This window comes from Convolutriloba macropyga, chromosome 7, assembly GCF_964194025.1.
Source record: "Convolutriloba macropyga chromosome 7, txConMacr16.3, whole genome shotgun sequence".
Classification (NCBI taxonomy): Eukaryota; Metazoa; Xenacoelomorpha; order Acoela; family Convolutidae; genus Convolutriloba; species Convolutriloba macropyga.
In genome coordinates, this window is record NC_134474.1 from 36,815,121 (window position 1) to 36,828,303 (window position 13,183).

At 38.4% G+C, this 13,183-nt stretch overlaps 2 protein-coding genes across 3 annotated transcripts; one reads left to right on the top strand and one right to left on the bottom strand.

Annotated features, from left to right (window-relative positions):
* Positions 1-396: 396 nt before the first annotated feature.
* LOC142342827 (centrosomal protein of 112 kDa-like) lies at positions 397-10,872 on the bottom strand. Of its 2 annotated transcripts, XM_075394426.1 has the most exons (11): positions 10,792-10,872; positions 10,065-10,394; positions 9,407-9,908; positions 6,568-6,665; positions 5,602-5,886; positions 4,908-5,151; positions 4,506-4,634; positions 3,827-4,189; positions 2,557-2,754; positions 2,022-2,252; positions 397-1,187 (listed from the first exon to the last, which is right to left on the bottom strand). In XM_075394426.1, the coding sequence occupies exons 2-11, from the start codon at positions 10,385-10,387 to the stop codon at positions 549-551; spliced, it is 3,012 nt and encodes a 1,003-aa protein (XP_075250541.1). In that variant the 5' UTR covers positions 10,388-10,394; positions 10,792-10,872; the 3' UTR covers positions 397-548. The 2 variants fall into 2 exon arrangements, with proteins under 2 accessions (XP_075250541.1, XP_075250540.1); XM_075394425.1 differs by lacking the exon at positions 10,792-10,872 and having other exon boundaries at positions 10,065-10,492.
* A 98-nt stretch (positions 10,873-10,970) lies between these two features.
* LOC142342828 (cytochrome P450 2D26-like) lies at positions 10,971-12,634 on the top strand. Its single transcript, XM_075394427.1, has one exon. It carries the CDS (start codon positions 10,971-10,973, stop codon positions 12,504-12,506), a length of 1,536 nt encoding a protein of 511 aa, XP_075250542.1. The 3' UTR covers positions 12,507-12,634.
* Positions 12,635-13,183: the final 549 nt, after the last annotated feature.

A 13,183-nucleotide genomic window follows, 5' to 3' on the forward strand; every position in this document is an offset into this window, starting at 1 on the left:
GGAGAGCGCCTAAATAATAGTCTTTGGGAGACTGACGGCGGCTACTAAAAACCTACTATAAAAACTTTTCTACACCAAGTATTGCGACAGTAGGTATAATCAATTTTGAGGGCATTGGAAAAAATGCTTAAGAGAGCCATCAAGACCTTTCACAACAAAATTAATTGACAAAGGAAACAAGACATGGGTAAAATTAATTTCATGGAAAGAAAATTGAATATATCAAGATATCATTACAGGATATCCACGCAGAGCTTAGCGCTTCGATTTCTCTCTTTAAGTCATCTAAATTACCTCGTCTTGGAAATTTATCCAAGTTCTCTTGCAAACTAGCTGCAACTTTTCTCCCTCGTTGGAGAGTATCGCTCAATAGGTATAATCTCATCATGCTAAACATTTTGCAGAACTTTACAAACATTAATTGACTACTGGAAATACAATTAAGGCAATAGAACATGGCAAAACAGGTGATGTGAAATATATTTACACGCTTCGAAAACATTAAATTTACACAGTAGACACAATAATTTTTAATATACCAAAATTTTTTATAAAATATCTTTACAACTACTTTCACACTCAATTGTATCTCTTTCATTGGTACTTTTTTCCTTGTCATGATTCCATTTGGTTATTGAGGACAACTTAGCTTTTTGATTATTAGCCGTCTGTTGAAGCGGAGAATTTCTAATATTCCCTGAGCCACTTTGCAATATCAAAACCGTTTGCTGCAAAGAATGGACTTGCGACTTTAGGGATTCAATGGTAGCTTCTAGCTCCTGTCTCACAGACGCTGGAAGCATAGTTTTCATTTTGGAATTATGGGTCAAAACTAACTGGTTCATTTCGTGCTCATAATGAGACTCGCGCTCTATGAGGCGCTTTTCTAAAGACTTCACTTTAAACTGCGTTGATTCGAGGTCATTTATCACATTATTGACTTTTTGCGTATGTTCGTTCCGCATCTTGGTCAACTCAGTGTTTTTTCGTTTAATCAACTCCTCAATTTTGGATTCGTGTTCCTGCTGTTCTCGGAATGCTTCGTTCCGCCAAGTTTCGATCTCGGTTTGCAACTGTGCATTGTTCTCTTCAGCGTTTTTCAACTTTGCTCGAAAGTCTGACTCTATTTGTGTCTCTTTCTCCGCATTGCGCAGTAACAAATCCTTCATTTCTTGCTCGTGCTTATCCTATAACAAGTTTTGCTTAAATAGTTGAGCCGTCAATGCTTTAGTACTTGTACCAAACAATTTTTTCTAAACAGTGACACGAATTATTAGGGGCGTCGAACCATTCAAATTTTAAGATTCGCCCTTCAAACCATAAATTTTTGTCTTCCACAGTTTCCGTGGATCGTATACTTGGAGATAACTAAGGCGTAAGGCTCCATGAGAACTTAATGGACTCTGGGCTTTTACTGTTTATCCTGTTTTTGAAAACCAAAAATTTGTAGTACGAAAAATTGCATACAGACCAGCATGACTAAAATAAATGGGGGTAAACTTCGTTTGAGAGCAATTAAAAAGCAGCAATACCGCAACATAGCTACGCTCCGTTTACAGCTATGAAATTAGTTTAGACAAAAATCTAAAAAAATGAGAGACTTATGTGCGATTAATTGCTATCTTCTCTAGATGGAGTAAAGATCGTTGACAAATAAACTCCCTTCAAGGTGATACGCTGTTTCATGATCAGGTTTCACAAAGGAACCAATTTTGATCAAGCAGCAGGTTAACACACCAATACTTTCAGGGCAAATATTACCAACTTTGCTTGAGAGACATTAACGACGAGTACCGCAATAACAGCTCACAACTTCGCAGCAGTAGCCTATATAATTCTATATATCGGACGAGATGAAACACAAGGCAAGCTTGCAGGAAATTGTTACTCAAGTACCACATTCATTGCTTCACTCAGCCAAAGCAGTTATCTCAGAAATCCCCCGTCCAATAAAGCACAAACAGGCTAATTTCTACACTTCTTGCTAACTAATGAAATATGCTCCAAAAGATTTATCTTACCACAAAATCCTTTCTCTCGGCATCGGCGACAGCTCTGCACTTGGCTGCAATTAATTCCCTGTCTGAGTTAAACTTAGTCCTCAGCTGTTCCATTTTGAGACCAACTTCCATTAACTGCTGCTTTCTAGTCGCTTCTGCCTCTATAATCTCTTCTCTCAACTTGTCACGAGTAGACTCCACATCTGAGAGGTACTTCTCACGTTTCTTCAATTCCGTTTTATGAGCAATTTCCTGTCAAATATACAGCAACTTAGCTCACCAACAATTTTATGTAACATCATTAAGAAGTTGTGTCAAACTTCAACCGCAATCTTTGAAGAAGAGGAACAATATCAGCAACTTTTATCGTCCCAGACCGAAAACAAGGGGGAAAATCTAAAGAACGTTTATCTGATGTCACAAAGCAAACAAAAAATAATTTCAAGTGGAATTTTCGTGACCACATTAGAAGGTTAAACATTGGATTAGTTTTTCTGGTAAACATTAGATAACAGTTATGCAACAATACCATTCAAATTAACTTAGAAAAACATACATTGCTGGCGACCCGCTGTTCCAATTTCGCTCTCAGGTTCTCAAGACTCTCATCATGCTTCGCACCCATTTGTTCACGCTCTTGGGCTAGTTCCTTCAACCAATTCGCCTTTTCTTCTTCATGCTTGACTCGCAACTCTTCCACTGTTTTATCATGGGCTAGCCGAAGTGCATTAACCATTTTCTCATATTCTGCAGCCTGAAAAACGGAATATTTAAAACGCCAAATTTGACACCATCAGAAAACCATATAGAGACTCTTTAAATTCTAAGTCCCAAAGATAGTCTGTGGTTTCTTTGAAATATATGAAAGATACTTTTGTTTATCAAGGAAAGATAAAGCCATAATATAACTGAATATAACAAATTTCTCTTTTTTGATACGAATACTTTAAAACCATAACCCACTATAATAGCAGGTTTTGCTCTAACGACAGAAAATGATAGATTGTAGCCTGCTTGAATGAAGAGCTCTAACCTCGCTATGGGTCAAGCAAACGATGTACGACTGTTATACAGTGAACAATTAACTGATTTAAATTGAGTAATGAAACGTACCCCTTTTCACTCAGGGTCACATTTTCCAAAAAAAACTCCACCCTTAATTTTGCAACATGTTAAAAAACTAAATTTTAATTTGAAACTTTCCGAAAAAACGATTGGCATCAGCACTTGTGGTTTTTCAAATTTGACAATAATAGGCGGATCAGTGGAAGGCGGCGGTGGGGGCAAATGAATCTTGTGCGAAAAAAAAACGTTTGCCAAAACCTTTGCAACCAAATACAATTCAGAACTCTCGTGGCATCATTTTTGCCAATTCAAGGGGTTAATATGTTTCGTGTATGGTAACCAAATTACTCAAATACTGAAATATATAGCAAAAATAAACTCAAACCAGGCGATAGATTTCACCTAATTCCGAAAATTGTAATGTATATTTCCAGAAAGACTACGAAAAACATTCAACAGATGTTTACTTACACAGAAGGCATCTAAAAAAGAACACTATGAAAAACGCCAGTCAGTGCACATAACATTGGGACATATGTGAGTACCCCAATACCACCATCACGTTTCAGCAATAACTTCGTATTTAAAAATTTCAATTGATACAAATTCTAAAAAGAATACGGAATTCTGTACACAACTTTTGTAGAAACAATAAGTAGAAAAATATCACCCAAGAACAATCAAATTTCGTTAAAAACCAAGTGTTCAAAGTAACATCGAAAATAGATGTGACCATTTAACAACGATGAACCTTTGTTTACCTGCTGTTCCCTGATTGCCTTTGACTCCGATAAGTCACTTTCGATTCTCTCAATCTGCCGCCGCATCTCTTCATAAACCTTATTGTGAGAGTTGTCCACCTGTTTTCTAAACTTGTCAAACGCCTCTTGCGACTGGACCATCTCTCGCTTGTGCATTTCCATCAGCTTCTCTATCTCAATATCCTTTTCAGACATGCATTCTTCAGATCGCGCAACTTTTGATTGCAGTTCTTTCACATCCAGGTCATAGTTGAGCTGGAGCTCCTTTAGTTTCTTCTCGTAGCCTTGTTGACAACTAAGAAGTTCTGTCTTTGCATTGTTTTGAGTTTCTTTCAAATTGCGATCGGATTCCAAGTTCGTATCCTAAAATCCAGCCAGTAGTCTTACAATTCCCTTAGTGTCATTACTTACAACACTCCCTCTATGTGATTTATTACCTGATCTTAGATTCATGGTACGCACAACGCCACGAAAAGTCAAAAATGATGCATTAACCTTCACTCAAAACCTAGTAACATTATTTAAATTTACGCATACAAACTTACTTTGCAAATCAGCGTTTTAGGTTCTCGGAGCTCAAAATTAGCAAAGTACAGAATTAGCAGCAGGGACAACCCTCACGATATCATTTATAAACATGTGTCGCAGTATCCGATACTTGATTAGAGATTGTTGGTACCTGTAGTTTCTGTTTCATTTCCAGCATGCGATCATCCATCTCACATATCTTTTGCATCAACTCGTCCACTTTCTCCGCATGAGTCTTCTTCAGGGACTCACAGTTCGACTCGTACTTGCTCACGGTCTCCTGAAACATACACTGCATAAGATAGTTATTGAGGGACATTAGAAACCCGGCCGGCGATGTCGTTAATTTGCTTTGAAATGCTTTCTACTGTAAACGCAGAGGACAAACAATAAACCCAACTGCTATATAATTGTGAAAAAAAACAGACACCTTTCTTCCATGGTATACAAGTTGCCCTTTCATATCCATCGAAATTCTCAGCAATTGACATCATTTACAAACTGGTTTATTCTAACTCATACTGACAAACAATGATTGAACGGGAGCACTCACCTGTTTATCCTTTCTCATCGAATCCACAGTGTCAACATATTTGTGCTCAAACTTCTCTAATCGTGACTTCAACTCAAGGAATCCATCATTCAGAGTGCGACACTCGTATTCCAACTCCATATTGCGTCTCTCAAGGTCAAATTTCTCTTCACGTGTTCTGTCACTGTCTGCAGTCAGGGAATTGATTCTGGATTCCAGCTCTTCGACCAATTTGGCTGTGGTTGCCTGTTGCTGAGAATATTCACTAAAACATGAAAAAAAATTAAGCACACGAGCAACACAGCGCTTTAACAGGTTGAAGGAGAGGGCTGATGATGTGAGCAGTTTATACGTTTTACAACAGTAGACCTAACGTTTCGTTAACACTCAATATCATCAAAGCGTATTTTTTCAATTCCACCTTTTGACATTGCTAACTTCATTTGGAATGTTACATTGAATAACTGCTCTAAATGTCGATTTTATCAGAGTATAACTAGTCATAACTAGTTAAAGATTTCAAATGATTTAGCTGCTAGCGCAAGAAAATTGATAAGCGCATTAAAATGATATATTGCACTCTTAATGGTATTGAGACCATTATTAGTGCAAAACCCACGTTAAAATCATTTGCTTCACACGGTAGTGGTATAGAACTAAAAAAAAAAACATTTTTAGCTGCAACCACCGTTCAAAATATCTCAAGATAACTTACTGTTCCATTTTCTGAAGCCGTTTATTCGTGTCATCAATCAGCTCTTGGATGCTATCAGCATGCGCCTGCTCCAATCTCTCCCGGTCGTCTTCGAACTGTGAGTTCAAACTCGTTATCTTGGACTCGTACTCTTTTTGAAGTGTTTCTAGGTTTGAGTGAGCGAGGTTCTTGATTTCCGCTATCTGGCGATCCTTTCCTCGTTTCATTGAATCCGCCTCTTGGGTTAAAGATGTTAACTTCTCAGCCAGCTCTTTTGTTTTGGATTCTAGCTCACTAATTTTCTTCCTAAAAATTGCAGCTACTCAAATATAACCGAATAGCGTCGGGCGAATTGCTCTTAAACGACGGGCAAGCGGTTGGCTTCGGTAGTAGCCAGCTGGGGCCTAGGGAGGCTAGCATTAGGAGGGGATGTGAGCGGAGTGGGGGTCAAGCGATGAGAGAGCTGAACGAAAGAGGAGTTCAAATCGCAAGGTTGGAGGGTGGACGGGGGTCTCGGGGGGGGGGGGGGGGGGGGGACTGAGGAGGTCAAACTTTTAAGACTAAGAAACACTTTTCACACCCTGAAAGAGTTTTGGTGAATCGCATACTTAGAGACTAGTAAGGCGTACGGCTCCAAAAAGCTGCTCCTCCGGGCTTCATCAGTTAATCCAGTTTTTGAAGACGAAAAGTTAAAAGGGTCAGATGAATAATCGGCCGAGCGATTAATAGCATAAAAAGCTTACAGGACTATTATAATTGCTACAAACTTCGTTAGAGAGCCATTAATAATCAAATAATCGTTTGGGAGCATAATAATTTTCAAATTTCAATGTCCAAAATACCAAAGAGCTACACGCAACTTCTATTTCAAACTTAAACAACTCATTTTGGCGTTTTCTCACCGTTGAGAACCTTTCTTTATTCATTAATCAGCGACTCATCAGGGTTGAAGCTAAAAATGAGAAGTTTAGAAAAAAATTACCTTACCTGTATTGTGAATGAGTCATTTCAACTTCTTCGTTCTTTTTCTCCACAAGTCTCTTCAGCTCCCGATCATACTGCGCTTCCAAGGCTTTCTTTTCATCCTGGAACAATTATTCAATGTATTTAATAGATAATAATTATTTTGTTGCTGTTACAATTTCAAGCTACTTGTACGATGTTACATTTGCATGCGATTCATGAATCGAAAGATGTATCGAGGCAACACAAAATGCCTCAGAAGTATTGGAACAAATATCATCAGCAAAACCTGATTCTTTTTTCGTTTCAACTTCTGGCTCCATTCATTGCTGCTCCTGTGATAAAAATTTTAAAGAGCAGGTTCATTAGGAGTGAAGTAAGTCATAATTATACATGCAAATTCCCCGAAACAATCAGATGAGTGCAATAAAGAAGTGACTCGCAACATTCAGAGACATCATGAAAGAGCGGTATGCGAGGGTACATAAAGCTTCTATTTTGAACCTTCAGCGAATTAGACGGCCCTTCACACCATGAATATATGTCTCTTGAACAGTTTCGGTTAATTGCCTACTAAGATACCAGGGATCTATTCGTAGTTATAAGTAGTAACGTGCTATATAACAACACATAAATTGTAATTGTGGACATAAACATGGGGGGATACAGAATAGAACCGATTTTAGTGTGCCGTAAGGCTCTAAGCGAACTTAATGTCCTTTGGACTTTGCATTTTATTCCTTTTTGAGAATAAAATGTCAGATGGACAGAAACGATTACACAAACCGATCACACAAAAAGTCGGCAGTGCTAAAAATTGCGTTAAAAGAAGACCAAAAGGGCTAAAATATTTATAACCAGCTTTATTTGAGAGCACTTAAAAACTCTCAATAAGGTATATCCAATATGTGGTGTTCGTGTGTGCAAAGTGCACCTTTTTTGGAAAACAACGGCTACTCTGGAAGCGACCAAAATTTAATACTCACCAGGATACAAAACTTTTATATCCTATTACTCACTTTAGATTAGATTTCATAGACCACGTCTCAACGAAAAAACGTGAACGCATGAGTGCGACTCCGCAACTCAAATTATAGTTAAAATAAGATGTAAAAGCATTTAAATTCTGTAAAATTGGGGCACAAACAAAAAGTTGCTCGCTTACGCAAATCCTGAGAGGTCAAAATTTTTGTGTATAACTTAAAACATACCCGGCAGATTGCCGGAAAATAGCCGCCGTTGATTCCAATAAGCATGACTGGGATTGAAATAACAGAAGATATTGAAAAAAAAGATTTTCGTACAAAAACATTTTTTTAAGTCCGATTTATTTTGATGGCATTTCGTAGTTGAACATACTTCTGTTTCTTAGAGAGAGGCTACAGGGGCTACTATCAATAACAATCAGCATTAGAGAGAGGTACCTAATACTTATAGGACCGACGTTCAAATAGCGGGCATCTAAAATTGGGCTTTATGGGTTTATCCCGTTTCTATTTCTGACTTCATTTTTTTATACTGACTGTTCATTTTGAATTGCTTTGCTGAGCAACTGATGTTCAAAATCACTTTTAGCAGAATGAGAGAAGAGAGAAACTAGCCTAGAGAAGTCGAAAAGAGTTCACGCAAAATGTTGAAAAGGCGGCAAAATGAGGTAAAGCGAAACATTTTTTTATTCGACGAAGTAAAAAAAAAAAATAGGAGCGCTATAATAGCCGGCTGAGAAGATGAGGGCGGCTATTAAAAACATAATAACTTTGTAAAAAAATGCATCCTACGGGAACGACTATTTAGAACATAGCCAGCAGATTGACGGAAAATAGCCGCGATAGACGTTTGTGGCCTTCCATGAATTGAAACAACTAAAGAAGCAAGATAGACAGGTTGACCATCAGTCCTTTAATAGACCACTACGACTTTTTGGTTAGATGCGGACTGTCATTTTTATGAGACACATACGCTCTATAAGGAAAAAGCCCTGAGGGAACTTTTTCAGAATTAATATTCGTAATCAAAAAGACTCTAATACTCAAGAATTAGGGCATATACGTTTGGCACTACTTAGATGCATACTATTGACCTTTAACTAGTAAATGATCATAAAATTTAAAGTTCATTAAGCGAGTTCAGAAGTCATTTTTAGTGAGGTAAGTCATGCAATGACATAAAAGCAGAACAAAAGACGTCACGCACACAAATTTTAACTGGAAAGCAGTAGAAATCAGTGAAATTGAGAAAGTCAATTCCAAGAAGTCAGGTCGCAAGAATCATCGATGGAGACGACGAATTGAAAAACATAGCAGGACAAATATTGACGTACAATTCTAAGAATTTTCATTGACTAAACAGAAAACTAGACATAGAACGGACTATGAATGGATTTGAAAAACCATTTAGAAAAAAATCCGATCCAAAAAATTGAAAAAACAGTATAAATCAAAGTGAAAATGCCGCATGTGAACAAAAAACCACTACCGAGAAAGCGATTTTTTTTCAAACATCGTATTCTCACTACTTTAAAATTTCACACCGCAAAACCATTCGGTTTTTCGCTCCACTTCCTTTTTCGGCGTAACCAAAATCACTACTCCAATTTGACTACAAAAATCATGAAAATGTGTGAACAGATCTGATTGGGATTTGAACTGATTTGAACTGTAAAAAACAACGATGTCCCCAATAATAGCCGCTAACGCTTCGCGGCTATTAAAAAACCGTTTTTCAGTTTACAGCATGTACCCTTACTTCTATATCATTTACACACTAACGCTTTTCAGATAATTTTCTTAGGTAGCTCTTTAAAATGGCGAGTTCTACCACCAATGAAACACCATGGAAAGAAAACAATCTAAGTTAGTCTTACCAACAACTTAGAATCGTACAGTCTCTTTTGCGACTCCATCTCCCGATCGTGTAATTTCTGCAAGGACTGCCTTTTTGCCTCGTCGACCATAGTTTGAGCTGCATTACTGGCTCCCCTCGACCCTGAATTTTCTTTCTCTTCTAGATGACCTTGTCGGCTAATTGGAGCACTTGCTGCTGATGATGGTCTGTTAGCCTGATTTGAATTCATGTTATACTTCCAAGCCACGGATGAGTTATAGTCATATAGTTGTTGTGATTCATCCAAGGTCTGCAGAGCCGAATTTCTTCCCTCTGTAGTGAAGTTATAACCTGATGCGTAGCCATTGCTCCCAAATTGAGGTGAAGAACGACTATCATATCGGAGGGAGGAACTCCTTTTAATGCCAGTTGTGTTTGCTGCTAAATTTGTGACCGTTGTATCATTGAGTTCTGTCTCCACCCAGTTAGGCATGCGACTTTTTGTTATTGCTGATGTGAAGCCTGATATGGGAGATTTGGATCTAAAAAGACAAAACTGATGTGCCATACTGCTCTCGTTCTTCGGAAACTCCCGTAGGCTCTGAAGTTAAATCGCTTATTTCCGTTCTCCAATATTTTATGTCTTACTCATTCTTGTAAATGAATTTCTATATTTTTAGCATCAATTAAAAACTAACTTTTCTCTGATCCCGGTTGATGTCATGTAATTTTCAACAGTTGAGGCAGACATCGGTTCTAAAGGTCCCTCCGGAGGGTTGCCAGCAAAAACCCCATAATCTAGTCCACCTCGTTTCAGCATGTGAAACAGCAGTTGCGAATAGGTGTTTCTGTTTTTCTTTTCCCACAAAGAGGCGTCCGAGTACTGGCACAACTTTTTGATCCAAGAAGCACACCTCTGTCGCTCGTGTCGATCAACCATGCCCATGACGTAGGGCTTAATTTGAAGCAACAGGGAATCGAACTCCTCGTCAATTTTACTTGGGTCATCTTGGTTAAACATTGGGTAACTGAAAACCAGAACTGTCTGAAAACTTGAATCGCAAGTAAAGTCGACTGTCATTGTTGTTTCGATAATATCAGTTTAATGACTCTTAGTCACTGTTTGTATTTAGTCACAATAGCAAACTTTTTACTCTACATGTAGCTTTACAACCCCAAAATCAACACGCCCTACCTACATAGATTTCGAACTGCATTTGAAATGAGCCAACACCTGCACATCTCATGTATACTAAATTCTAACACACGACTCATGCAGAGCTATAAAGCATGTAAAGCATTAACTTTCAAACAATTGCTCCGTCAAATTGAGTTCGATGTTCTCCAGAAAATACTAGATACACATCCCATTCGACATTTCTGAAAGGTCGATGCCCCCAAAACAACAAAATGATGCAATCTTACCTAATAAAGAATTGCTGCACAAAACACGAGATGACGACAGCTCAGAACCATAAACTTTACCTGAAGCCCACACTCAAAGTTAATCGGGTCATAGTTTGACGCGCATCAATCACTTAAAGTAAAACACTCCATCGAGTATACTCTGTCCGCGTGCAAACACAGCTTGATTAAAAAGCAAAATGAAAGTTTTAAGCGAGCCTTTTAGTCTGATTTCGTGGTCAGAGATAAATTTTTTCAATGACGCTTATTCGGCAATTAAAGACAACAAGTCTTTCCTTTCGGTCTCAGTAGGTGCAGCAGCAATAGCAACATTCCTCTGGCTCCGATTCAAAAACAACGAAGATCGATTCCCAGTGCTGCCTAATGCGCATTGGCTTAAAGGACATATGGACAAACATAATGCATCTAAAAGCACCGGTCGCTTGCTGCAATCAATGAACGAGGGCACAAACTATGATGCGGCGTACTTTCGAAGTGTCTTCGGCGGGAACCACCGTTTGATACTATACACGTTGAAAGACCTAAAGGAAATGTTCTACGTTCGCGGTCAGCAAACAATTGGACGAAAATTTGGCGTGAGTTTACATCGGGGTTCGAAATCAAAGGATGCTATTTTGGATACTTCAGGACCACGGTGGAAAAATAATCGTAGAGTATTTCACAATCACTTGAGAAACGTTGGTAGAGATAAGCAGCTGGAATACGTTCTGGATGAGGCGTACCATTTGACGGACACTTTAGAACAGATGCCGGAGGACTTTGAGCCGACTGCTCTTTTCCAGTCAGCTGTTTGCAATGTCATTTCCGTTTTGATTTTTGGGTCAAGGTTCGAATACTTCAACGATGAAGCTGAGAACATTTTTAAGTCAATTTTTCGGGCGAATGGCAAATTGTTCCATCTGCCAGATTACGTGATCGCCTTTCTAACTTATTTCTCTCTGTCGAAAGAAATTTCGGGAAGAATTCAATCAGTAAAAACATGCAAAGATTACATTCGGAAACAAATTGATGATCGAGTACGGGCAGGAATTCGAGAGCCAGCTGAAACCCTGATTGATGCATACATTGCAGATTTAAGTAGAAGTGGACTGAAATGTGACGCCGAAAACTTGGTTGCTGTTATCTACGAACTATTCTTCGCGGGAACTGAGACCACGTCCACAACTTTGAATTGGTTATTGGCTTGCCTCTCAACGCATCCTGATGTTCAAGAAAAAATGTTCAATGAGATCCAGTCGCAGCTGGGAGATTCAAAGCCAAAGATCCAACATATGAGAGATCTGCATTACACAATGGCAGTTCAGCATGAAATTCAGCGCTTTGGAGCAATAGCACAAACGACGTTGCCACATCGAATGGTCGAAGATGTCAAACTGCCGTGCGGAAAAGTGGTCAAAAAGAATGAGTTTCTAGCTGGAAATCTCTATCAAATAATGCGGGACCCCGCTCACTTCAAATATCCAAATGAGTTCAACCCTGAAAACTTTTTGAATGACAAGGGAAAATTTGAACAAAATGAGGCCTTCGTTCCATATGGAATAGGTCCTAGAATTTGCCTAGGGCAAAACCTAGCGGACTTGGAGATCAAAATTTTCCTAATAGAACTAGTGAGGAAGTTCAAGATCTCATCCAAAGATGATGTGGATGTTCACAAAAGCGTCCAAAAACTTACATGCAGTCCTGTTACTTACAAGTACAACTTTACACTTAGATGAACTATTGCACAATGAGATGTACTAAATTTTTTATAAAACTGTGAACCAAGAGAAAAATTTACTGCTTGAGTGAATCCAAACAAATTATTGCTCGTTTTATTTCCAAAAACCTGAAAACTTCGAGCTGGCTCCACTTTTTCTGTTGTGACAATTATAAGAGCTTGTCGTAATAACATATGCGCTAAAACATTAAAGCTCCTAGCGTCTAGAAACCGTCTAAAAAAATAAAATTTTTGTTTATCAGAGTGATTATCAATTGAGGCTGTTCTCTTGGTTTCAATTTTAAATAAAAATAATTTGGGTTTATTAAATTAGTTGCAAAGGATGTTGGACAAAGTTGCCGACATTGAACCCAGGGATTTTTACGATATATTCTATTCCCCCAGTGTTTTTTAAGCGTCCAATTACAATTTTTGAGAGAACTAAGCTTGCGAAACAGAATACATCCGAACTTAAGAGCATCAAAGGAATGATCCCCAGTTCGCCAGAATTTGAGTTAGTAACATGGATCCTTCGAAGCACTTGAGTACAAAGCTATAGAACACAAAGCAGGCTATAGAACATAGAACAAAGTCATGACCTACGAGAATCTTTAAACGGATCTATTGTTTGCCCCCCCCCCCCCCCCAAGCTTAGTATAGCCCTCTGTATAGCCAATATCAAGGAAAAAAACATTA

Excerpts from the sequence above, each read along its gene's own strand:
- LOC142342827 (XM_075394425.1), bottom strand. The coding sequence starts at position 10,447 with ATGACAGTCGACTTTACTTGCGATTCAAGTTTTCAGACAGTTCTGGTT. Across the intron at positions 5,152-5,601 it reads CGGCTTCAGAAAATGGAACA|TGAATATTCTCAGCAACAGG; the intron begins GTAAGTTATCTT and ends TTCATGTTTTAG. Across the intron at positions 4,635-4,907 it reads CGATGAGAAAGGATAAACAG|GAGACCGTGAGCAAGTACGA; the intron begins GTGAGTGCTCCC and ends TGTATGTTTCAG.
- LOC142342828 (XM_075394427.1), top strand. The coding sequence starts at position 10,971 with ATGAAAGTTTTAAGCGAGCCTTTTAGTCTGATTTCGTGGTCAGAGATA.